This window comes from Chiloscyllium plagiosum, unplaced genomic scaffold (assembly GCF_037043375.1).
Source record: "Chiloscyllium plagiosum isolate Xiang-an unplaced genomic scaffold, Cpla_swu_hap1 HiC_scaffold_20, whole genome shotgun sequence".
In the NCBI taxonomy this organism is placed as follows: domain Eukaryota; kingdom Metazoa; phylum Chordata; class Chondrichthyes; order Orectolobiformes; family Hemiscylliidae; genus Chiloscyllium; species Chiloscyllium plagiosum.
Window position 1 is genome coordinate 43,705,515 of NW_028270158.1, and position 27,372 is coordinate 43,732,886.

General features: G+C 41.4%; 1 protein-coding gene across 1 annotated transcript; it reads left to right on the forward strand.

The window, feature by feature from the left end:
• Positions 1-209: 209 nt before the first annotated feature.
• On the forward strand, positions 210-26,801 carry uqcrc2b (ubiquinol-cytochrome c reductase core protein 2b). The gene is made up of 14 exons (XM_043711414.2): positions 210-341; positions 12,340-12,429; positions 14,610-14,759; positions 15,622-15,686; positions 17,156-17,212; positions 17,793-17,917; positions 19,797-19,894; positions 19,998-20,055; positions 20,493-20,588; positions 22,063-22,262; positions 22,350-22,430; positions 23,760-23,836; positions 24,603-24,756; positions 26,635-26,801. Exons 1-14 carry the CDS (start codon positions 300-302, stop codon positions 26,716-26,718), a joined length of 1,377 nt encoding a protein of 458 aa, XP_043567349.1. The 5' UTR covers positions 210-299; the 3' UTR covers positions 26,719-26,801.
• Positions 26,802-27,372: the final 571 nt, after the last annotated feature.

A 27,372-nucleotide genomic window follows, 5' to 3' on the forward strand; every position in this document is an offset into this window, starting at 1 on the left:
TTTTAGACAAGGTTAAAGTATTTGTTTTTAGGTTTGGTAACTTTGCAGTTTTAGTAATCTATTGTACACTTGTCAAATTGCTATATTGACTCAAACTATGAATTCAATGTATTCATGTTGTCTCGTTTTATTAAAAGTAGTCATACGTTTGTTGTCACATTGTGTAGGTCACAAACCTGATGATGATTGGTGGAGCCATAGGCGCATCAGGTCACTGATGGTCCGCCATATTGTGTAGGTCACAAGTCTGGAAGCCGGTGAGCCGCCATATTGTGGGGGTCAGAGCTCCGGTGGAGACGATGAGGTCGGTGAGGAGGGTGAATTCTACACTCGCAAACCTTGTAAGTGTCTCGGTTCAGATCTTCACGGAACACGTCGCTTACTCGAGAAGCGCTCGGTCCCGTGTCTTTAGACCTGCAGATCGTAAGTTACCGGTGATTCTGGTACGGTACAGGCCTCTGCTCGGGTAGGAGCGGCCCCTCGGTATTTCAGCGCCTACTCGCGTGTGGTCTCGGTCCCAAACCGATACTGACCCTCTCTGCGTCCAGTCGGACTGGAACCCGAATACTGGGGAAGCCGCTGTGTGAAGTTGGTGCTAGGAGGTTGCTGAAGGTCATCCACTGGCTAGACTTGAGACTCCACCTGTCTGTTTGGTTGAAACAGTCAGAAACACTGTCCTCCTATTCTATAATATGTTTTGTAAATTGTGTTTTCATAAAAAGTCATTTGTTTTATGTTCAAAATCACGAAATGCAGCCACTACTACCTACGTAGGGATTTGACATTGTAAAGGTTATTTCGATATACGATCCAGCTCATAGAGATGTACAGCATGGAAACAGACCCTTCGGTCCAACCCGTCCATGCTGACCAGATATCCCAACCCAATCTAGTCCCACCTGCTAGCACCCAGCCCATATCCCTCCCTATTCATATACCTATCCAAATGCCTCTTAAATGTTGCAATTGTACCAGCCTCCACCACTTCCTCTGGCAGCTCATTCCATACATTTACCACCCTCTGTGTGAAAACGTTGTCCCTTAGGTCGCTTTTATATCTTTCCCCTCTCACGCTAAACCTATGCCCTCTAGTTCTGGACTCCCTGACCCCAGGGAAAAGACTTTACCTATTTACCCTATCCATGCCCCTCAATTTTGTAAACCTCTATAAGGTCACCCCTCAGCCTCTGACACTCCAGGGAAAACAGCCCCAGCCTGTTCAGCCTCTCCCTGTAGTTCTCATCCTCCAACCCTGGCAACATCTTTGTAAACCATTTCTGAACCCTTCAAGTTTCACAACATCTTTCCAATAGGAAAGAGACCAGAATTGCATGCAATATTCCACCAGTGGCCTAACCAATGTCCTGTACAGCTGCAACATGACCTCCCAACTCCTGTACTCAATAGTCTGACCAATAAAAGAAAGTATATCAAATGCCTTCTTCACTATCCTATCTACCTGCGAATCCACTTTCAAGGAGCTCTGAACCTGCACTCCAGGGTCTCTTTGTTCAGCAACACTCCCTAGGACCTTACCATTAAGTGTATAAGTCCTGCTAAAATTTGCTTTTCCAAAGTGCAGCTGCTTGCATTTATCTGAATTAAACTCCATCTGCCACTTCTCAGCCCATTGGCCCATCTGGTCAAGATCCTGTTATAATCTGAGGTAGCCTTCTTCGTTGTCCACTACACCTCCAATTTTGGTGTCATCTGCAAACTTACTAACTGTACCTCTTATGCTTGCATCCAAATCATTTATGTAAATGACAAAAAGTAGAGAACCCAGCACTGATCCTTGTGGCACTCCACTGGTCACAGGCCTCCAATCTGAAAAACAACCCATCCACCACCCACCCTCTGTCTTCTACCTTGGAGCCAGTTCTGTATCCAAATGACTAGTTCTCCCTGTATTCTATGAGATCGAACTTTGCTAATCAGTCTCCCATGGGGAATGACTTACTGAAGTCCATATAGATCACATCTTCTGCTCTGCCTCGTCAAGTCTCTTTGTTACTTCTTCAAAAAACTCAATCAAGCTTGTGAGACATGATTTCTCACGCACATTGTTTTGGAACTTTGGAAAAAAAAGTCAAAACAACAGCAGTTTTAAAAGGGAGAAGAACAGACAAAGGAAGCACATGGTGAGGACAGTGCAGGAGAGAGAGACAGAACCTCGAATTTTGTATTTCTATTTCAGTAATAATAGTGTTGGAGTAGCAAAATTGTCAAACATCTTTATATGTCTTTTGTTAAAGTGTGGTTTATCATTAATAGATTTAGTTATGTTGAGGTGAGAGCAATTGCCCTTGACATCAAGGTAATATTTGTGTATTAGGAAGCACTAACACAGCTGGATTCAATTGCAGGGGTGGTGGAATCTCTCCACTGGTTAGAGTCATGCTTAACACAAAGGTGGCCATGGTTGCCATCTTTATCCTATCACTATAGGTACACCTCAAGTATCTGAGGCCTGACTATCTGCTGCTGCTTTAACACTGAGCTCCCCTCCATCATTAAAGTCAGAAGTGGGGATATTTGCTGATGATAGTGCAGAACATTGTACAGTTTGCAACTTGCAAATACTGAAGCACATTGTCTTGCTGCACGTGGATACCTGAACAACATTCAAGTTTGGGCTCATAAGTGGCAAGTGTTGGGCAGTAACCATCTCCCACTGAGATTCAATGGCATTATTATTGACCAGAAATTGAACTGGCTGAGCTATGGAAATACTTGGCTACTGAGTCAAGTCTGCAGCAGGTAATTCACTTTGTGTCTCCCACAGCATGTCCACAAGGCACAAGTCAGTGTGGCATAGTGACAGTGTGCTTAGCACTGATGCCTCATATGCTGGGACTCAGGTTTGATTCCAGCCCTGTGTGTTTCTGTGTGGAGCTGAAAATGTGTTGCTGGAAAAGCGCAGCAGGTCAGGCAGCATCCAGGGAACAGGAGAATCGACGTTTCGGGCATAAGCCCTGTGTGGTAGAGTTTGCATGTTCTTTCTGTGTCTGCATGGGTTTTCGTCTGATTCTCCAGTTTCCTCCCACAGTCCAAAGATGTGCAGATTAGGTGGATTCGCCATGCTAAATTGTTCTGTAGTGTCCAGGGATGTGCAGTAGGTGGATTAGCAAGAAATGTAAAAACAGGCAGTAAGAGAGTGCTTGAATCGTAGAATCCCTACAGTGTAGAAACAAGCCTTCAGCCCAACAAATCCACACTGACCTTCTGAAGAATATCCTACTCAAACCCATTCCCCTTCCCAATTGCTCTACATTTGTGGGCGGCACGGTGGCACAGTGGTTAGCACTGCTGCCTCACAGCGCCAGAGACCCGGGTTCAATTCCCGACTCAGGCGACTGACTGTGTGGAGTTTGCACGTTCTCCCTGTGTCTGCGTGGGTTTCCTCCGGGTGCTCCGGTTTCCTCCCACAGTCCAAAGATGTGCAGGTTAGGTGAATTGGCCATGCTAAATTGCCCGTAGTGTTAGGTAAAGGGGTAAATGTTCGGGAATGGGTGGGTTACGCTTTGGCGGGTCGGTGTGGACTTGTTGGGCCGAAGGGCCTGTTTCCACACTGTAAGTAATCTAAAAAAAAAAAATTTACCCCTGACTAATGCACCTAACCTATATATCCCTGAACAAGAAACTTAAGGCAAAAGTAAACAGGGCACTTAGAAATTGGGGAAAAATGGAAAACCAAGAAGTTGGTGAGGAATTGAACGTATATTTTGCATCAGTTGTGATGGTACAGGATTCTAATAACATTTCAAAAATACTAAATCAAGGGGCCAAAGGTGGAGAGGAAGTAATCACAAAACCTATCACTAGAGAAATTGTAAATAGTTGTGCCCCAGCAGACACCCTGCTGCACTTCACTAGTGAAAACTTGCCAATCTGAAAAAGATTGTTTAAGTTTTCTGACATGCTGTCAAAGTCCCACCCCTCATCTTGTACAGCAACCTATAATATGACATTTAACAAATTTTTTGGAAATATCTACTAGTTCTCCCCTAGCTACTGTGTATGTTATTTTCTGAAAAACTTAATAAATTAGCTGAATTTCCAGTTCACACTGCTATATTGGCACTGCCTGATCAAATCATGATTTTCTAAACATCCTGCTACAACCCCCTCAAGAAAGGATTCTAGCAGCTTCCTTATGGCAGGGAATGTTAGGCTAATGAGCCTTTAGCTTTCTGTCTTCTGCATTCCCCACCGCCCCTCCTTTTTTTTTGTATAAAGGTATTACATTTGTTATTCTTCAAACCACTGACACCCTTATAGAATGTAGTAAATTTCCTTTTGTACACCTTAGGATGCAGGCTATCCAGTAATGTGGACTGGTAAGCCTTGCATCTACTTAGGGTTACTGTAAGAAAGAGCAAAATTAGAAATTAACTTCTATGATGCTTTTTGAGACAAGGAACAAGAAGGTAGAGTGTAAAACCAATATTGCTTTCAAAGTCTGTTTAACAATGAAAAAAAAACATATAAATTTAAATCTTAGCTGTGGTTTGAGAAATATAGAAAATAGGTACAGGAGTGCAGCGCTTTGAGCCTGCACCACCATTCATTACGATCATGGCTGATCAGGTAATCTGGTAGCCATGGGCACACGTATGGGCCCCAGCTATGCCTGTCTCTTTGTTGGCTACGTAGAGCAGTTGATCTTCCGTAATTACACCGGCACCACTCCCCACCTCTTCCTCCGCTACATTGATGACTGCATTGGCGCCACCTCGTGCTACCGCGAGGAGGTTGAGCAATTCATCAACTTCACCAACACATTCCACCCTGACCTTAAATTTACCTGGACCATCTCTGACACCTCCCTCCCCTTCCTGGACCTCTCCATCTCCATCAGTGACGACCGACTTGACACTGACATCTTCTACAAACCCACCGACTCCCACAGCTACCTGGATTACACCTCTTCCCACCCTACCTCTTGCAAAAATGCCATCCCGTATTCCCAATTCCTCCGCCTCCGCCGTATCTGCTCCCAGGAGGAGCGGTTCCACCATAGAACACACCAGATGGCCTCCTTCTTTAGAGACCGCAATTTCCCTTCCCACGTGGTTAAAGATGCCCTCCAACGCATCTCATCCACATCCCGCACCTCCGCCCTCAGACCCAACCCCTCCAACCGCAACAAGGACAGAACGCCCCTGGTGCTCACCTTCCACCCTACCAACCTTCGCATAAACCAAATCATCCGCCGACATTTCCGCCACCTCCAAACAGACCCCACCACCAGGGATATATTTCCCTCCCCACCCCTCTCCGCCTTCCGCAAAGACCGTTCCCTCCGTGACTACCTGGTCAGGTCCACGCCCCCCTACGACCCACCCTCCCATCCTGGCACTTTCCCCTGCCACCGCAGGAACTGTAAAACCTGCGCCCACACCTCCTCCCTCACCTCCATCCAAGGCCCCAAAGGAGCTTTCCACATCCATCAAAGTTTTACCTGCACATCCACTAATATCATCTATTGTATCCGTTGCTCCCGATGCGGTCTCCTCTACATTGGGGAGACTGGACGCCTCCTAGCAGAGCGCTTTAGGGAACATCTCCGAGACACCCGCACCAATCAACCACATCGCCCAGTGGCTCAACATTTCAACTCCCCCTCCCACTCTGCCGAGGATATGGAGGTGCTGGGCCTCCTCCACCGCCGCTCCCTCACCACCAGACGCCTGGAGGAAGAACGCCTCATCTTCCGCCTCGGAACACTTCAACCCCAGGGCATCAATGTGGATTTTAACAGTTTCCTCATTTCCCCTTCCCCCACCTCATCCTAGCTTCTAACCTCCAGAAACTCGATCCCCTGACCTGTCCGGACTTGTCCGACCTGCCCAGCTCCTTTTCCACCTATCCACTCCACCCTCTCCTCCCTGACCTATCACCTTCATCTCCTTCCCCACTGACCTATTGTACTCTATGCCACTCTCTCCCACCCCCACCCTCCTCTAGCTTATCTCTCCATGCTTCAGGCTCTCTGCCTTTATTCCTGATGAAGGGCTTTTGCCCGAAACGTCGATTTTGCCTGTCCTCGGATGCTGCCTGAATTGCTGTGCTCTTCCAGCACCACTGATCCAGAATCTGGTTTCCAGCATCTGCAGTCATTGTTTTTACCTAGGTAATCTCAGTATCTCATTCCCACCCTCTCTCCATACCCCTTTATCCCTTTAGCCACAAGGGACATGTTCAATTCCTTCTTGAATATTTCTAATGAACTGGCCCCAACAGCTTCCTGTGGGAAAGAGTTCCACAGGTTCATGACTCGCAGTGAAGCAATTCTTCCTCCTCTCAGTCCTGAAAGGCTTACCCCTTATTCTTAGACTGTGACCTCTAGTCCTGGACTTTCCCAACATTGGGAACATTTTTCCCACATCTAGCCTGTCCAGGCCCATCAGGATTTTACCTATGTCTGAGAATCCCCCCATGATTTTTCTAAATTCCAGCGAATACAAGCCGAGTCAGTTTTTCCTCATCTCAGTCTTGCCATCCCGGGAATCAGTCTGGTGAACTTTTGCTAGATTTCTTCAGTAGCAAGAATATCAAATTCCTCAGACTAGGAGATCAAACTGCACACAGTGTCATGATGTAGCCTCACCAAAGCCCTGTATAACTGCAGCAAGACACCCTTACTCTGGTACTCTGAAATCCTCTTGCTATGAAGACCAGTATGCCGTTGGCTTTCCTCACTGCCTGCTACACACCAACCTTCAGCAACTGTGCCACATGACACCCAGATTTTGTTGCACCTTGCCTTTTCCCAAACTGCCACCATTCAGATAATAATCTGCCTTCCTGTTTTGGCGACCAAAGTGGATAACCTCACATTTATCCACATTATATTGTATTTACCAAGTATTTGGCCACTCAGCCAGTCTGTCCAAGTCACCCTGTAGCTTCTTAGCATCCTCCTCACAGCACACACTGCTACTCAGCTTAGTGTCATCTGCAAATTTGGAGATATTGCTTTCAATTCCTTCGTTCCAAGTCATTAAGGTATATTGTGAACAGCTGGGATCACAGCACTGAACCCTAAGGCACCCACTTGTCACTGCCTGCACCCCAATGTTTAATCTAACTCTCTGCTTCCTATCTGTTAACCAGATCTCTATCCATGTTAATACATTACCTCCGATACCATGAGCTTTCATTTTCCTTACTAATCTCTTGTGTGGAACCTTGCCAAGAGCCTGCTGACAGTCCAGATATACAATATCTATTGATTCACCCTTGTCCACTCTACTGGTCACATTCTCAAAACACTCTAGGAGATTTGTCAAACTGATTTGCCTTCAGTGAATCCATGCTGCCTAGGACTGATTCTGTCACCACTTTCCAAATGCTCACTTATTACATTCTTAATTGACTCCAGCATTTTACTCAACACCGGTGTCAGGCTAACCAGTCTATAATTTCCCATTTTCACTCTCCCTCATTTTTTAAAATGCATGGGGTTACATTAGCTACCTTGCTGTCCATTGGAACTCTTCAAGAGTCTACAGAATGCTGGAAAATGATCGCCAATGCGTCTGCTATTTCAGGGGCCACTTAAGCACTCTGGAATGCGGAACATCAGGCCCTGGGGACTAATCGGGTTTTAATCCCATCAATTTCCTCAATGCCAGTTCCTGACTAATAAGGATTTCCTTCAGTTCCTCCTTCATGCTTGACCCTCTGTTACCTAGCATTTCCAGAAGGTTATTTGTGACCTCCTTAGTGAAGTCAGATCCAAAGTTTTTGTTCAACTGGTCTGCTATCTCTTTGTCCATTATGAATTCACCTGATTCTAAATGCAAGTCTTCACCAGTCTTTTTGTCTTCATATATCTATAGAAGCTTTTGTAGTCCGTTTTTGTTTTCCATAAGCTTGCTTTCATATTCTATTTTCCCTTTCTGAATTAAACCCTTTGTCCTCGTCTGCTGAATTTTAACTTTCACCCAGTCCTCAGGTTTGCTGATTTTTCTAGCCAATTTATATGTCTCCTCTTTGGCTTTCATGCTCTCCCTGATTTCCCTTGTTAACCATGGTTGAGTTACCTTCTCTGTTTTACTCTTATGCCAGTTAAAGATGTACAATTTTTGAAGTTCTTTAAATGTCTGCCATTGCCTATCCACCGCCAACCCCTTAAGTATCCTTGGTCAGCTTATCCTAGGCAGTCTCTGGATCAGTGGTGCTGGAAGAGCACAGCAATTCAGGCAGCATCCGACGAGCAGCAAAATCGACGTTTCGGACAAAAGCCCTTCGTCAGGAATAAAGGCAGAGAGCCTGAAGCGTGGAGAGATAAGCTAGAGGAGGGTGGGGGTGGGGAGAAAGTAGCATAGAGTACAATAGGTGAGTGGGGGAGGAGACGAAGCTGATAGGTCAGGGAGGAGAGGGTGGAGTGGATAGGTGGAAAAGGAGCTAGGCAGGTCGGATAAGTCCGGACAAGTCAAGGGGACAGTGCGGCGCTGGAAGTTTGAAACTAGGAAGAGGTGGGGGAAGGGGAAATGAGGAAGCTGTTGAAGTCCACATTGATGCCCTGGGGTTGAAGTGTTCCGAGGCGGAAGATGAGGCGTTCTTCCTTCAGGCATCTGGTGGTGAGGGAGCGGCGGTGAAGGAGGCCCAGGATCTCCATGTCCTCGGCAGAGTGGGAGGGGGAGTTGAGATGTTGGGCCACGAGGTGTCTCGGAGATGTTCCCTAAAGCGCTCTGCTAGGAGGCGCCCAGTCTCCCCAATGTAGAGGAGACCGCATCAGGAGCAACGGATACAATAAATGATATTAGTGGATGTGCAGGTAAAACTTTGGATGTGGAAGGCTCCTTTAGGGCCTTGGATAGAGGTGAGGGAGGAGGTGTGGGCACAGGTTTTACAGTTCCTGCGGTGGCAGGGGAAAGTGCCAGGATGGGAGGGTGGGTCGTAGGGGGGCGTGGACCTGACCAGATAGTCACAGAGGGAACGGTCTTTGCGGAAGGCGGAGAGGGGTGGGGAGGGAAATATATCCCTGGTGGTGGGGTCTTTTTGGAGGTGGCGGAAATGTCGGCGGATGATTTGGTTTATGCGGAGGTTTGTAGGGTGGAAGGTGAGCACCAGGGGCGTTCTGTCCTTGTTACGGTTGGAGGGGTGGGGTCTGAGGGCGGAGGTGCGGGATGTGGATGAGATGCGTTGGAGGGCATCTTTAACCATGTGGGAGGGGAAATTGCGGTCTCTAAAGAAGGAGGCTTCTTGCGGTCTCTAAAGATTCAGAGTCTGGTTTCCAGCATCTGCAGTCATTGTTGTTACCTTATCCTAGGCAGTGCATACCTCATCTCATCTCATCAAAGTTAGCTTTCTTTAACAAAAACAGAAGTTGCTGGAAAACCTCAGCAGGTCTGGCATCATCTGTGAAGAGAAATCAGAGTTAAAGTTTCAGGTCCAGTGACTCTTCCTCCGATTGAGCTTTTCTAGCAATTTCTATTTGTGTATCTGATTTACAGCATCCACATTTCTTTAAGTTAAGGACCTGAGTTTCAGACTTAATTATCACACTTCATCTTAATGAAGAATTCTACCATATTGAAGTCACCTATGATAATTGTTGTACCCTTACTGAGTGCATCTCTAATTTTCTGTTTGATACAATCCCCAACATCGCAACTGTTTGGCAGTCTGTACACTAATGTCTTTTCTCTTTGGTGTTCCGCAGCTCCACTGATTCCACATCTTCCAGGTTAATGTCCTCCCTTACTATTGTGTTAATGTCCTCTTTCACCAGCAATGCTACCCCACTTCCCTTCCCTTTCCTTTCTGTCTATCTTTCCTGAAAATTGTATAACCCTGAAAGTTGAGTTCTCATGCTTGTTCACCCTGGAGCCAGATCTGTGATCCGTTACATCTTATCCCTTAATAACTGTTTCCATAGTTAATTCGTTCACCTTATTACAAATGCTGCTTGCATTGAGACAGCCTCCAAGGTATTTTTTTAATGGCATTTATTGTCCTTTTAGAATCATTATAAAATGTAGCCATTTTTGATTTTTATCTTTAGTTTCTCTGCCTTCCACTTTCACTTTTCCCCAAGTGTCCTTTGTTTCTGTCCCCACTTTACTTCACTCTGACTTCTTGTATTGGTTCCTGTCCCTTTGCTGTATTAGTTTAAACCCTCCCTACAGCACTAGCAAACACTCTCCCCTTGGACATTGGTTCCAGTCTTAGCCAGGTGCAGACCCTCTAGTTTTACTGGTCGCAGCTCCCCAGAGCCAGTTCCAATGTCCCAGGAATTTGAAACCTTCCCTCTTGTACCATCCTTCAAGCCATGTATTCAGTTTAGCTGTTGTGCTATTACTACTCTGATTAGCACATGTTTCTGGTCGTAATTCTGAGATTACTACTTTTTGAGATCCTACTTTTTAGTTTAACTCCTAACTCCCTAAATAATTCAGCTCGTAGTACATCACCATCCCATTTTTTAACTTATTTGGTTGGTGCCTTTATGCACAACAACAGCTGGCTGTTCACCCAACCCCTCCAGACTATCCTGCAACCTGAGACACCCTTGACTCTTGCACCAGGGATGCAACATACTATCCTAGGCTCTCCTATCTGTTCCTCATACAGTTGAATCCCCTATCATTATAGTGCTGTCACTTCATTTTTTTTCCTTTCCTTCTGTGCAGCAGTGCCAGCCACGGTGCCATGAACTTGGCTGCTGCTGCCTTCCCCAACAGTATCCAAAATGGTATATCTGATTTGGAGGGAGATGACTGCAGGGGACCCCTGCACTACCTTCCTACTCTTCTTCTGTCTGTTGGTCACCCATTCCCTATCTTCTTCAGTAATTTTTATCTGCAGTGTGACCAACATATTGAATATGTTATCTATGATTCCCATAGCCTCTGGTTGTACCATGGTGTATGCTGCATTGAGTTTTTCTGATGAGGTCTGCACTGCAGAGGAGAATTGAGATCAGATAAGAGCTATCCCTGGTTACTTGTTACTCAGAGTTGAACAGATGATTACTCATCTTCCAGTATGGGCCAGGGTATGTCGGCTAAGCTGAAGAGGAATAACTGAGCTCTTTTGAATAATTTATACTATCTATATTTTATGCTAACTATGAACCATTCAAAATTAAGCCACTTTGAGAATCCTGTGTGCAATTCTGGTCTCCTTGCAATAGGAAGGATGTTGTTAAATTGAGTGAGTTTAGAAAAGATTCTCGAGGATGTTGCAGGGATTGGAGGGCTTGAGCTATAGGGAGAAGCTGATTAGGCTGGGGCTTTTTCTCTGGAGCATGAGAGGCTGAGGGGTGACTTGAGAGGTTTATAAAATCATGAGGGGCATAGATTTCCTGCGTGGGTTTCCTCCGGGTGCTCCGGTTTCCTCCCACAGTCCAAAAATGTGCAGGTCAGGTGAATTGGCCATGCTAAATTGCCTGTAGTGTTAGGTAAGGGGTAAATGTAGGGGTATGGGTGGATTACACTTCGGCGGGTCGGTGTGGACTTGTTGGGCCGAAGGGCCTGTTTCCACACTGTAATGTAATCTAAAAATCTACATAGGGTGAATAGCTAAGGTCCTTTTCCCAGTGTAGGGGAGTCCAAAAGAGGGAAAAGGGCTTAGGTTTAAGGCGAGAGGGGAAAGATTTAAAAGGGACCTGAAGGGCAACTTCTTCATGCAGAAGGTGGTGCATGTATGGAAGCACCTGGTAGTGGAGGTGTATATATTCACATTTAAAAGACATCTGGATTGATACATGAACAGAGAAGGTTCAGAGGGATGTGTGCCAAATGCTGGCAAATAGAAATATCAGTTTAGGAGATCTGGTTGGCTTAGACAAGTTGGACCAAAGGGTCTGTTTCCATGCTGTATATCTCTGACTAAATAAACTGGAAACACTGAGCAGGTCAGGCAGCACCTATGGCGAGTGGAATGTTTCACGTCAATGTCTTTTGACAGAGGTGGGTAAGAGTTAGAAATGTAACAGGTTTTACGTGTGTACTGAGGTGGACAATAGGTTGGAAGAACAGAAAAGAGGGTATGAGATAAAGTGGAAGACACTTTACATTGTAGATTAACTGATAAAACGAATGATATGTAAGGCAAAAGGGTCATAAAATATTATCTTCCTCTTTTCAAAGATGCTGCCACATCTGTTGAGTATTTGCTGAATTTTTGTTATCGCAGCATCTATAATATTTTCCTTTTGTAGAAGTTTATCAGATTTTAATCAGTAAAACCACCAATTTGGAGTAGGAATTATCTTCTAATCATGAGATGTGAGATGGTGCAAACCATTTTCCGAGGTATCCAGGAGATCTTTCTGAAACATTTCAATCGATTGTTGATATTCGTGTGAATTTTTGATTTCAGGCAAAGAGGTTTTATTCGCTCAAAGTTGCACCTAAGTATGAGTTTGCAGCATCTGCAGAGAAACAACACCTTCCGGCACAGGAACTGCAGGTCAGTGAACAACAAGTCTTTGTCATAAGTATGATTTCACCTTGATCATTGTTTTGAACAAACCTTTCTTTGGTATCAAGGCTTTATGTCACTTTGAGAAGATTTCCCCCAGATAATGTCCTCAGAGATGTCCAATAATAAGTGTGCAGCAGAACATTGTTTGTAGTCTGCACTTCCTGTATTATGTGCATTTTGGTATTCTGGTTAAGAATATTGACAGTTCCTGAACACTTCCAGCTCTCTTGATTGCCATTCACGAGACACAAGTAAAGCAAAACTAAGATGCTTTGGATCAGTTCTTCTGAGAATGTGTATAGGGTATAAGCAGTCAGGGAAAGACTTAAACCAAAAGAGAGAATGCTGGAAAATCTCAGCAGGTCTGGCAGCATCTGTAAGGAGAGAAAAGAGCTGACGTTTCGAGTCTAACTGACCCTTTGTCAAAGCTGTGTCAGCATCCGAAGTAATTTGCTTTTATATAGGGAAAGACTTTATTTCTGAGTTTTCTGAAATAAGAAGTTCAGCTGAGCATGACTCAAATCGGATAAGATCTTGCAGTTAACAATGGGGTGCTGGAGGCAAGGGTAATGGGTTAACAAGGTGGAAAAGCAGTCATTATGTAAAGCCATTTAACAAGATGTGGTAGCATTCAATATGTAACATCAGTTAAAAAGGTGAAAAGTATTTATTACATGAAGCCAGTTATTCATTGTGTAACAGCAGATGGCTTAATCTTTACTATTGACACTTGCTGAATTTGACAGTCACCCAGTCAATATGTATGTTGTCTTATCTGGATGCTCCTCCCTGTAAAATGACTATATAGTTCATTGAGAAACTGCTGTTCCAGAGAAGACTCTGAATTCATGTCTCTTTGGACATGGGCGATTATTCTCTCTTCCTGGAGGGCCCAGAATAAAGATGGAGGTAAAACTATACTATGTCTCTGAGCACTTTGCTTCAACTGAGAGGGAAGTGGGACAATGCATCGATTTGTTGAGTAACTGAATCTCTAGATCAGAAATTCTCAGATTTGATTTTTAATTTTGTAAACGGTTTTCAAAACATTAAAATTTTATTTTCCTGAGCTTGCCAGCCTTCATTTCTGTCTCGACATAAAAATTGATGCAAAAATTCAGTTAATATCTGTCCCATCTCCTGAGCTTCAACATAGATGTCATTTGACCTCTAACCTCATGCTGCCAGATGACCTGAGTTTCACCAGTCATTTTTTGTTTTTATGTTGGATCTCCAGTGTCCAATGTTCTTTGTTGTATTACAAAGGCATTATCTACCTGTCTTGATCATTTAATTGCACTTTCTTGTCCTCCAGTTGGCCAAACGTACTATAGATCTAGTGAATTTCCTTTTGAATTGTAATCTTTCCAGTTCTTCTTTGAATTAGTAATTGAGATCTCAGTGTAATCAAAAGGACAGCATTTCCAATGGTTCAGTATTCCCTCAATATTATCCCAAGACGTCAGCCAAGATTATGTGCACAGATCCCTTGATCTATGTTTATTTCACTGTCCAATTAATAAACTTGACTGTTATGACTGCGAATGGGAATTGAACCTGTGCTGTTGATATTATGCTCCTTCGTAAACTGGTTGTCCATCCAATTGAGCTAACTGACCCTAAAGATCCTGTCTTCTCAACTTTGTCCCTCACCTGAGACATGGTGACTCACCATTAATCATCTCTCTCTAATGAGACAGCGATTGGAAGTGTGGCGACTTTACTTTTACTTAGAACATGGAACATGTGACAGTACAGCGCAGCACAGGCTCTTTGGCCCTATGTTGCACCAACCTGTGAAACCAATCTGAAGCCCATCTAACCTATAGTATTCCATTTTCGTCCGTATGTCTCTCCAATGACCATTTAAATGCCCTTAAAGTTGACGAGTCTACTACTGTTAACTATTACTTTGCGACTGTTATGAGATTGGAATACCACCTAGTCTGAAGTTGTAACCACTATCATTGCACCAGAACCTGTTTATGTCGGGCAATTCGATTATAACTTTGGGCAACTTTAATACTAACTATTGAGATAAAAGTGTGACCCAAAAATCATGACAGGACGTTAGATGGAAGATCTGTACTTTTTATCAAATTAAACAATTTAAATTTAATCATATGATCAAGCCTTTTTGGAGGAACTCAATTTTTCTTCTGCAGGTGTCTAAATTGCCAAATGGATTAGTAATTGCCTCTCTGGAGAATTACTCACCAACCTCAAAGATTGGAGTCTTTATAAAAGCAGGAAGCAGGTATGAGAGTGCCAGTAACTTGGGCATCACTCATACCCTTCGTCTGGCAGCAAACCTGGTAAGTAACATTTTAATGGAAATCTTACCACTTTGAGTAACTCTTCACAACTGCAACGCTCTTTCAAGATTTCTTTCTTGCTTTATTTTAAATCCCAGATAAATTGTAATTGTTCTTACCATCCTCAGTGTGTAGATTGTTTTAAATATTCTAGTTGAACTGAATTGTTCGCAGTTACATTTGAGTGGATAAAGTCTGTTCCTTGATGTTGCAAGGGCACATTTACCTCACCCCAAACTTTACACATCTATTTTCCCTCTTTCTCACCATGATACCTTACTCTTGCTAGAAAATGATTCATTTGATGCTGACAGTTCTCTGGCTTATCACCTTGGTAGCCATCTCTTGGAGTGTGATTCTGGATAATGAATGTCCCCAGGTGATTTAACTCTTTTTGACAACAACAGCAATAATCATTGGGTATTGATCGCAAGCGGAAATTCCCGGGATGTCATCAAGGGTTGGATTCCTGGCTGACTTTGTCAGTGCCATTAATGAAATAAAATTAAGTTTCCATCTGTTGTAACAGAGAGAAAGAGGGACATGCTCGCAGGCAACAATATAATTTGAAATCAAGATACATTAGTTAACTTCTCAAATTTCTTATTACTGTCTTGAAGCATAAATGTGGCAATGCATTACCCCCTATACAGCACATTGTTACTATCTGTTGTTCCCCAGTAAAGGATAATTTCACTGGCCATGCTGAATTCTCCAATTACCTTGCTTGCATCTCTTAATGTACTTTTAATAGAAATTAATATTGAAACCACTTTAAAAATTACAAATTTTCAATTTGTTCTTTAGAATACAGAACTTAGAAACCATAATCTTTAACAAAAGTTTTTGTTTTGTGTTATAGACAACAAAGGGAGCCTCATCATTCAGAATAACCCGTGGCATAGAAGCTGTTGGAGGTAGTCTGAGGTAAGTGTACTTACTATATATATTTTCTGCTTAATGTGTAATCAGTATGGTGAAAAATATTTATATCAGGAATGTGTCACTTTTCCCCACTGGCTCAAAAGCAGGTAGTCTTAGCTCTGTGTGTAGCATTCTTGCCTCAGAGTCCAAAAATTATAAATTCAAGTCACAGTCCAGAGAGTTGAACACATTGCTGATTGACATTCCCAGTATAGCTGTAAGACAATGCTGGATTGTCAGAGGCAGTCTTTTGGGTAGAACATTGACTGAGGCCTCATTTGAGTTGGGCATAAAAGATTCCATAATACTCTTCAGAGAGGAGCATAGAAGTTCTCATGGTATATTGTTCAGAGACATATTATCTCATTGCTGTTTATGGGACTTCTGTAGGCAGTTTGGTTGCCCTATTCTCATCAACATGACTACACTTCAAAACACATTTAATCTCCAGTAAATCACTTTTGTCCTGAGGTTGCGCCAGACACTGTTAATACAAATTATTCTTTTCCAGCCTTAGTGTCAGATTTTGCATGGATCAGATACAGAACAAAATGCTGTGCTCTGTGACTGTGAGCAATATGTTCTATTTTCAGAACTCTTCCCTGTGCCATCTTTTACTGCCTTTCCAAACTAACTTGTGTGTTTAATTATAGTGACAAATCTCTTTCTGCTGTGAAGCCGTATCCACTGGGAACTGGCTCAGAGTGGGCAATGTTATCTTGCCCGGCACACACCAGAATATTTCATTTGAGCAGCAGGGAGGCAACGGACTAGTATATCGCTGTACTCTTAATCCAGACATCCAGATAATGCTCTGGGGACCCGAGTTTGAATACTGCAATGGCAGATGGTAGAATTTGAATTCCGTAAATGTCAGGAATTAAGAATCTAATGATGACCATGAATTCATTGTCAGTTGTTGAAAATACCCATCTGTTCACTAATGTCATTTTAGGGAAGGAAACTATCATTCTTACCTGGTCTGGTCTACAGACACACAGCAATGTAGTTGACTCTTAAGTGCCCTCTTGGCGATTGGGGATGGGCAATAAATGCTGCATAGCCAGCAATATCCTCATCCTGTAAATGAATAAAAAAAAGGGGTTTCTTCCAATCTCCTAGATTTTGGGCCCATAACATTGAAGTTTAAGAAAATTGTCCGACTCCACTCGGCTCAATATGAATATTTAATTCCTGAAAATCCTATTGCAAGACAAGTTTAATACCCTTAATTTAAGTGTGAAACTTGTTGAAAATTCAGATGTCTGACCTATCTGGTCTCAGTTCTTGAAAACAAACTTTTTAATCCTTTCCATATTTTTATATACTTCTATTTGCGTTTTCCTGTGTTGCTGTGCATTGGGTTGATTATTTGCTAGAACCGTTTTAAAGAGGTTTACAAAGACTTTTCTGAGCTCAGCTGACTTTAGTCTATTTCATCCAGAAATTAATAACCATTTCTACTATTGCAGTGTGACATCTACAAGGGAAAACATGATCTATGCAGTGGAATGTATGCGTGACTATGTGTGAGTATGTCACCAGAGGTGGCCTCTGGTTTTGAAGGTTGGGGCTTATACACACATCATTCTTGGTTGACGCACAGGAACAGGAGGAGGCCATTCAGTCTTTCAAACCTGTTTCACAATTCCATAAGATCATGGGCTGTGTAACTTAACTCTATATACATGTCACGATTCTCTTTCCTTTTATTCCCTTATCTAGCAAAAGTCTGATAATCTTAGATTTAAAATTATTAATTGAACTAGCAGCTACTTGTTTAACTTTGCTTTAAATTTTAACAAAATCCTCATTGATGTTGGATAATTATCTTTGCACTAGGCAGACTGTTTAGTACTAACTGGTACCAACCCTTTCTGTCCCTTGTAGAAGCTTTTTTTTTGTAGTACAGTATTATCTATGGATTTTTACAAGGATCTATCATAACCCCAGTCCCTTCCTCTGAAGGCATCCATACTTGATTTTCACTTTTTTCTAATACTTGTCCTCTCCTGCTGACTTCCCTGGCACATTTTCCCACATTATGCAGAAAAGAATGTGAATGCATATTGCTGTTGATACCTAACCACTGAATCTTTTCTCCTTCAGTGACACTGTAATGGAGTATCTGATCAATGTTACTGCTGCCCAGGAGTTCAGGACATGGGAACTTTCAGAACTCCCTCCAAGACTAGAACTTGATAGAGTACTCGCGTTTCAGAATCCACAAATAGGTGAGAGCTGGCCTCCAAAGCTGATGTTACTTGAAAATCAATCCCATTGTAAAACTGCTTTGAGATTACCATTGAAGCCAATGTTTTTTGCCTGCTGAGTGAGTTGTTCAGTGAGGCAGCCAAGTAAAGATCAGGATCCTTGCAAATTGAGGCATTAAACATAGTTCCATTGCTTATCCTCGCAGCACATAAGAACTGGAGCAGGCGTAGGCAATTCAGCCCTTCAAGCTTGCTCTGCATTTGTTTCAGTATTGGCTGATACCATCTTGGCCTCAGCTCTGCTTTCCTGCCTGCTCTCCATAATCCTATAACCCATTACTGTTTTAAAAAAATCTATTTCCTCATCAAATATTTCAATATTCCAGCATCGACTACTCTGGAGTAGTGAATTCCACAGATTTAAGACTTTGCGAGAAGTAATTTCTTCTCACCTGTTTTAAATCCGCTATCCCTTATTCTAAAACTAGATCTTTCGTTCTAGATTGTCCCGCATGAGGAAGCATCCTTTCTACATCTACTTTGTCAATCCCCTTAACATCTTCTGTACCTTAATTACATTTCCTCTCAATCTTCTAAACTCTAGGTCTAAATTGCTCGATCTCTCTTGATAAAACAAGCCTCTCATCTCTGGAATCAATCTCATGAATTTCTTCTGAATTGCCTACTGTTACAACCACATCACTTCTCATGAACTATATTTTCTGAAATGTCATGTAACTAGAAAGGGTACATCAATAATCCTGTCCCACTGTTCCAAAAGAAGTCACAAAATACTAAGTATATAAAATTGTAACAAGACCATAAAATGACCAATTTGCCTGAGTGGCAGTCAATTCACACCAGGTTTCTTGAGGTAACAGAAAATAACTATTCATTGTAACACGTAGAATTAACAGCAGTAAAAATAGGATTTCTAATTTATGCAACTTAGACTACACTCCTTCAAAAACCCCTTCAATCACAATTAAGAAAAAAGGTCAACTGGTTTAACACCTATACAACGGATGGACAAATAATTTAGCATGATTCCTAAGGTGAAAAGTCCAGACCCCAGATGGAAAGTCATTTTTCTTTCAGTCCTCTTCATCTCATAACCTTACATTTCCCATGGCTAATCCACCTAATCTGCATGTTTGGACATTGGGAGGAAATCGGAACATCCAGAGGAAACCCAGACAGACACAGGGAGAACATGCAAACTCCACACAGGCAGCCACCCAAGGGTGGAATTGAACCTGGGGCCCTGGCACAGAGCTACAATGTCGCCCATAGTTAAACTGACTTTATGGAGAAGTTATATGAAGCATTGAGTTATAGAGGCTGGATAGGCTGGGACCTTTTTTAACTGGGGCACAGGAGGTTGAGGGGTGACCTTTTATAGAGGTTTTTAAAATCATAAGGAGTACAGATATGTTTTCCCTAGGGTGGGGTATTTCAAAAGTTGGAAACATATTTTTAAGGTGAGAGGAGAAAGATGTGAGGTATCTTATTTACAAGGTGATGCAGGTGTTGAATAAACTTCCAGAGGTAGTGGTGGATGCGGGTGCAGTTACAAAGCTTAAAAGACATTTGGATAAGTACATGAATAAGAGGAGTTCGGAGGGATATGGACCAAGCGCAGGCAGCTGGGACTAGTTTAGTTTGGGATTATGGTCAGTATGGATTGGTTGGACCAAAGGGTCTGTTTCTGTGCTGTATGACTCAAAGGAAAAGAACAGAAGGATATGTTGTTACTATGAACTGAAGAGAGGAAAAGACCTTGTGGAGTATTGACACTGCTGCAGGCCAGTTGGGTCGAATGATACTTGCTATAGATTGCTTCATGAGCAATTCTGCTTTCTTGCTGTGGAAGCAGTTGTGAATTATTTTTCTTTTGTAGGTGTTCTAGAGAATCTGCATTCAGCTGCTTACCGTAATGCCCTGAGCAACCCTCTGTACTGTCCTGGATTTATGGTTGGTCAGCATACAGCAGACCAGGTATGAACAAAACACAACACCATTTCCATCTAAAGAAAATATTTTAAAAGAAATAAAAGTTTTGAAGCTGGTCTCTAATGTGCTTGATACAATGTCTCTACAGCTGCTCGAATTTGTACAAAACAATTTTACAAGTGGAAGGATGGCTCTTGTAGGGGTAGGTAAGTGTCATATTAACATAAGTTATAGTTACCTTTTTTTTTGTCTTTTGGTGACTTTCGATTACTGTTCACAGCTACACTTCAGAAATACTTAATTAACTTTGAAATGCAAGTCTGTTAGTGCTTTCTGCTGAGCCTGGAAGAAACAAACTAGTACATTTTTCAAATCTGATTTTAACATGTTGGTGTTTTAAAACACTTGTGTTTTTCTAAATGTTCTTCGTTATAACAGTGATGTGCTCAATTACAATTTATTCAACCAGATCAGAAGTAACCAAAATAATTTACGATCTAATTTCCACAGGATACCATTCCAACAGCCTCTAGGTGTTTACTTTAGTTTTGTTTTAATGTTAGCAGCTGTTTTGATATTTTTAGGTTATCATACATTCAGATTGTGCATCCAGCATGCTTACATTATTGCTTTTCCTATCTAGGTGTGAACCATACTGTGTTGAAGCAAGTGGGTGAACACTACCTGAACATGAGGAGTGGTACTGGTGCAGCTGGTGTGGCGGCTAAGTTCCGTGGAGGTGAGCTTTGTTACTAATGTGTACAGGTAAAATGGTCTGGGTTTAATATCTATGTCAACATACAGCATCTACTAAGAAACTAACTGGAACATATGGCCATTTTTAAGATCTTCAACTTAAAGACACAGAAGATGTACAATGTTTTCTTAGCTTAATTTTCCTGGAACTTAGTTTGAAGCCAGAGGTTGTAATAACTCTCCATAAAATGTGGCTGACCAGGAGTCTCTCCACTCGTGCTGCTAGTCATAGGCATGTTGATTAGTATCCTGCAGATTATTCCAATTTGTTTAGCTACATTATGAATGTACCTTTGGTGTGGGACTTGAAACTGGAGCCTCTGGCTTAGAGGCTGGGACACTTCCTCTTGTGCCTTGAAACATCTTATCTAGGTATTAGCTTTGCTGGTAAGGATGTAGCTCATGCATTTAATTAGGTGTTACAATGTAATTTTCCTTCATGCATTTTGAGCGAGATGATAAATGTGTCTCTGTCCCTGTTTGTCCCAGTTAAGCTGTTGAGTGTCTGTTTGAGGGAAATTAACTAATTTCATATTTTTAAAAAACACAAATCAGTCTTATTAATATTATTATAGCATTTGGTCCTTCAAGCTCTAAAGTCTTCTCCTCAACACAGTCCTCTTCTCCCTTAAACGGATCTTTTTCTCTAAGTTCTTGGTGTCTTGATATCTCCACATTCAGTTTGGTGTCAAATTTTGTTTGGCTAAAAACCTATGAAGCACCTTCCTATGTTAGGCATATATTATAAATGCTATTTTGTTCCCCAATAACAGATCTCAATTGCTCCCTTATTTTCAATCTATAGCAAGTATCATTCAACCCAACTGGCCTGCAGCAGTGTCAATACTCCACATGGTCTTTTTCTCACTTCATTTCACACTAACCTATCCTTCTGTTCTTTTCATACAGCACAGACATATAGACCCTTTGGTCCAACCAATCCACACTGACCATAATCCCAGAATTGTTCCCTCCTCTCAGACATTGATTTGTGATAGTACTGGGATAAGAATTGAATTGCGCACATTTCATTCCATTTAGTTTTCTGAAAATTTAATTTAGACTGTTACTAAAGAAAAATATGAAGTGTTAATTCCATATGAATACTTTTTTAGTATAGAAAATATTCTTGTTTGGCTATGAATACTTTCTATTAATTTGTTGTTTTATGTACATATGGTCTAGCCAAAATAAAGTCCAATTTAAATAGTGCAGATTAAACAGGCAAAACCGTTTCAAGGTTAACCTTTATTAGCAAATGTCTGTGTGTTTCTTGTATGATTTGAATTTTTAAGAGTTGTATAACAGGAATATCTTGCTGTTGGTGTGTGCACGAGAATACATTTAGTTATAAATAAATCATAGCTTTCCTGATGAAAGCTGCCATTTTATTAGCTGAAGTGGAAATTAGTTAGGATAAAGTCCATTTTTGCATAAACTGTGGCCTTTAATTGCAGGTGAGATCCGTAATCAAAATAACGACCACCTGGTTCATGCTGCTGTGGTAGCCGAGAGTGCAGCCTCTGGTACGCCTGAGGCCTGTGCATACAGTGTTCTGCAGAATGTTCTTGCTGCTGGTCCATACATCAAAAGGGGCAGCAATGTGTCCAGCAAATTGCATCAGGCAGTGATGAAGAAAAATGCAGATCTATTTGATGTGAGTTTTGCTTCTGCATTAAATTACATTTTGTATTTTAAACCCACTTTTATTTTTAACACTTTCATTTTGTATTCCTATAAATAGGTTTCAGCATTCAGTGCAAGTTACTCTGATTCTGGACTGTTTGGTTTTTACACCATCTCACAGGTGGATTCCGCAAGTGATGTATGTATAATCAATGCCAAACCTTTTTGCCAAAATCTGCCAACTTTCAAATGATTGCTCAACTGCTATTGCTTAGTTCAAGGTAGCTGGTATTGCAGCAGCAATACCGCAGTGATCTCTAACTGATATGTATCATTTTGTTGGATGAGAAATCAAGATGGACTGAATAGGAGGGGGCTTCTTTACCTAGAAACGAAAAGGTAGAGGATTGTCTGATAGAAGTCTTTTAAAATAGAGAAATTCAGTAGAACAGACAAAGATGTGTCCATTTGTGAGGCAGGATCAAAGCGAGGGATCATGAATATAGTGTAATGACTGAAATCCAATGGGGAATTCAAGAGAATCATCTTTATTCAAAGACTAACAAATGTGATGCTTACTGAGTTTGTATGTCTCAGGCAAAACATTGCAATACCCAAAGGAAAAAGAAACAAAAAGATATGTTACTAGGGGACAACAGAAATGGAAGTGACTCGTGGAACGTAACCCTGTTGGGCCTGATGATCTGTGTTGCAAATTCTGAACAACTTTTTATGTACTCAACATAACTGCAATTTCAAGTGTCACTGATGATCAAAATCTTGATTTGTTAGCTAATTGTTTGTAGCATTGTACATAGAATTAAATGTGATTTTTAGATAAAGGTTGGGACAGAGAAGTAGCAGCACTAAAGTAAGGTCCTTTATTGTAAGTGAAAAGAGTAGCCAGTAATTAGAACAAAGATTTCTGATTTCACTCACTTTAAATTAATACATTATCATCTTGTAAAACTGAATTACCCATAGAAAATATTACTATTTACTTGATTGGCTATGAAACATGTTGGGACATCTCAAGACTGTAAAAGATGGACATAAATGTAAGTCTGTCATTTGTTTAACAATATGTTTGCTAATTTGGTCTGCAGAGAACTCATTGATGGGAGCATGAATATTCCAGTAGAGAAGGCTAACAAACTTAACTGAGATGTTACAGCACCATCACTGACAGGAAAGTGTAATTACTAGGTGACACCTTACAGAAGCAGTTTGCGTTACAGTTAGGGGCATAATTTGTAAAGGAAAAGGCTGACAGGAAGTTGGTGAAGGATTATGCTCCTTAGTGCATATTTCAAGTTAAGGGCAAGTCTACTTTCTAATTAGTACCAACATTATAATTCCCATTTGCTTTTTCTCTCTTTAAGCAGTTTGGTAGATATTTCAACCTTTTAATCCAATACTCAATTGATCAAAAGAGCGGTATTTTAGTAGGATGATTCGTAACGATCAAAAACATTTTTGGCTTTGATTTGAATTTTCTGGATGAAAAATATAAACTTTTTAATTGCAGGTAATCAAGGCTGCAATGTCTGAAGTTAAGAATGTTGCTCAAGGCAATGTCTCTGAGACTGATATCGCAAGGGCCAAGTAAGCTGCCAGTCATTTGTACAATAGAATGCTTTAATAAAGTTACATCTGAGGGTATTGAGAGTAAATCCAACGATGTGGACTAGAAGTAAAAAGAAAATGCTGGAAACACTCCGTCAGATAGCATCTATGGCCAGAAAACAATTTTAATGTTCCAATTTGATGACGTATCTCTGAAAAGCAATTATTCCTCATGGAGCGAGACCCCAGGAATAAGTGAACAGCAACAAGACAGAATAGGGTGATCAGGGAAGGAAGAAAGAAAGAAGTTGGATAAAAAGTTTAGATTACAGAATTGCACAGCACAGAAGGAGGCCATTCAGTACATTGTGCCTTTGCCAACATTTGTCGAGTTTTCCAGTTAATTTCTATGTCCACTGTAGCTCTGTGCAGATTTTCCTATTTAAGTATATTTCCACTTCCCTGTTTGAAGTTACTATCAAATCTAGTTGAACCCCTAGTTCAGGCAACAAATTCCACATCATCACAATTCCTATTTAAAAATAAGTAATCTTGCTTCCTTCCCTGGTTTGTTTTCTGGTTACTTGAAATCTGTATTATCATGTTTATCAACCCTTCTGCCAGTGATTTTACAGATTTTGACTCTGCTGCTAATTCAAGTTGTTACAGAGCAGAGATGACATTGTATGGATGTACGTTGTAGCTATATCTGGTGAACATCCAATCGACTAAATTAAAATTCTCAGATTGAATGTTTCTTCCTGTCACAGTGCAGTTTTCTTGACATTAATTTTTATTTATGCAGGAAACAACTAAAAGCCAAGTGCTTGATGACTGTTGAAACAACTGATGGACTGCTGGATGAGATTGGCTCTCAAGTATTGCTAACTGGTGCTTATGTGCCCACACCTGATCTGGTTCAACAAGTTGACTCTGTGTCTGTTAATGATGTGGTGAATGTAAGTAATGTTTTTCCTAACCATAAATATTCTCATTCTATTATGGCTGGAGTCATTTTCCATCTCCCGTTTCCCAAATGTTGGCACTGAATACCAGTCTATGCATGTTGATAGCATGTTGGCAGATAATTTAAGCTTGAGGAAGGAGCAGGGTGAGCATTATAGTTTGGTCCTGACACCCCCACTTTCATCCCCTGCTCAGACCCACATACACCTCCAAGCAGTTCAAAAGCTTAGGGCCCCTGTCACAAAAGCCCAAGTCCAAGCTGAAATATTTCAGTCTGTGGGATGCATGGGCATCATTGCCCATAGTTTGTTGCCCTGGTGAGTCTTTTTGATGGCGATTGTGTTACGGGTTTTTGAGACTTGGTTCATCAATTATTTTTTCATCCCCTACCTGGGCGCGCACAACCTCCCAATAGATCAAGAGCAGAGTCCTAATATCCAGTGAAGGTTGTGGTAATCTTAGGTTGGGCATGAGCCAACATTATATAACTGCCTCTTCAAGAAATTAGCAGACTAAGCTTAGATACATAAAGCCACACCTTTCTGACTGTTCCACTCCTTTTGACTTGTAGGGGTCACTCAGACATTCTCTTATGTTTTGGAAAAGCCTGTATTTTATTTGTGATGTCTCCTTTTGAGACAGAGGTGAACTGGGGAGCATTCTGAAAGAGGGAAAATTAGACTCCTGACTATGATATCGTTGCATTCCAAGAAATGCCCATGTAACCTGAGGATGCCATGAGGTAAAAAAACTAAAAAGCAAAGGCTAAATAGAAATTTAATTGTAGTGGTGTCATATTTCAGCATATCTTTCATTGCACATAGCTTGGAGTGCCGAGAATTGGTGATAGGGGAAGCAAGCAAGATTCTCCACAGATGGATTAGTTTTCTGTTTGGCAGTTCAGTACAGATTCTTGTGTTGAACCTGATCTTTGAAAACAGAGGGAAGACTGTATTGCCGTGTTAGAAAGGATAGAGAACTGAAGGTTGCAAGAGCAAAGGATTGCAGATTGGGCCATTGCTGCTCTTTCATGTCACCAGAGCCTACCAGACTGTTTGAAGGGGTTGGGGAAAGATGGTTCTGAGATTCTTTACCATCAGGACAGCAGTGACCTGAGAGTGGGTTTCCACATATACACCTTGTTGGTGTTCACCATATGTAGAGTCTTTAGATGGAAGGAAAATGGCTGCTGTGATTAAAGGTTCAAATCAATTGACTGGGAAGCAAAAGATCCTGCGTGATAGGCTGAGTTGAAAAGACTGACCACGTGATGCCACATTTGTACAGCAAGTAATAGGAGTGCTTGATGTATCTTTGTATTGAATATTTAAAATGCAACTTATCTTTTATAAAATATTTTGTTAATGTTTGAATTATGTTGACTTCAATTGGCTTGTTACAGAAATTTTAAAAGTGACATTTTGTCTACATCAATTTTCTTGAGCTTTTAAGAAGTCATTGATCTCTATGGGGATTATAACTATATGTGGTGTATAATGGTGCTTTATTGTTGCAGGGGGTTGCGGTTCAATTTCTGTCCTGCACTCCACGGTTTGAACAGTGGATATTTGGGAGCAGGGTCACTGGGCTCTGGAGAGTGCTGTAGGCATTCATACCTCAAACTATCATGATAGCAAATAAAAAGAAAATATTTAACTCATTCAACAACAATTTGCACACTATATGGTGCCTTTAAAAATAACAAAACATCTTCAACTTTTCAGCAAGGTCTAAAATTTGGAAAGAGTTGGTGTTGGATTTTGAAATTGTTATTTAAGAAATTTATTCCAGAGGGGACCTTGCGAGCAGACTTGTGATGCGGTATCCTCCTCAGCTACAAGTGCCTAATACGTTCTGTTTTTGCTTTACAGGCTGCAAAGAAGTTTGTTTCTGGTAAGAAGTCTATGGCGGCCAGTGGCAATTTGTCTAACACACCTTTTCTTGATGAACTGTAAATTTAGTCTTTAAATGACCCAAACGTGAGACCTGTATTGACATTGTTACTATTAATAAAATATATCATGGCCCTTGGGAACAAGCTCATCATTCTTTATTCACTTGCTAATTGTTCACAGGAGGAAAGAAACTTATAATGATTCTTCAAATATTAGAATTTACAAGTAATACTGACACTTCACTGTGCAACTTTTTTTGTCAACAAACCAAGAATTTCCATGTTTAACAGTATATCCTGTTTTCTGCTGAATACAACTCATTCTTTAAACTTGATGCAAGCACAAGCACTGTATGGTGGTGAAGGGGTGTGCTTCCTGCTATCAGGTGGGCAAAGTTCTAATCTGCTTGGTGCAGTTGTCTGCATTCTGCTAAAAGTCACCAGCATCCAAGAGAAAGTTAATCTTAATCCATGTTGGGAAGCAAATGGGAAGGTTAACAAGGGCATAAAAATTCAACAAAGCAGCTGGGTTCATTTCTAAAAGAATAAAATTCAAAGGCAGTGAGGTTATTTTGCACTAACATAGAACCTTGTTTTAGACCATATTTGTGCAGTTTTTGTCTCCAAGTTACAACAATGATTTAGAGAAAATGAAAAAAGGTGATACTGGAACTGAAAGGTTGGGATCATCAGTATTGAATGGGCTAGGAAAATA

Coding starts and splice junctions, on each gene's coding strand:
- uqcrc2b (XM_043711414.2), top strand. CDS start 300: ATGAGGTCGGTGAGGAGGGTGAATTCTACACTCGCAAACCTT. Junction 20,056..20,492: donor GATGGCTCTTGTAGGGGTAG/GTAAGTGTCATA, acceptor TTTCCTATCTAG/GTGTGAACCATACTGTGTTG. Junction 23,837..24,602: donor ACTGATATCGCAAGGGCCAA/GTAAGCTGCCAG, acceptor TTATTTATGCAG/GAAACAACTAAAAGCCAAGT.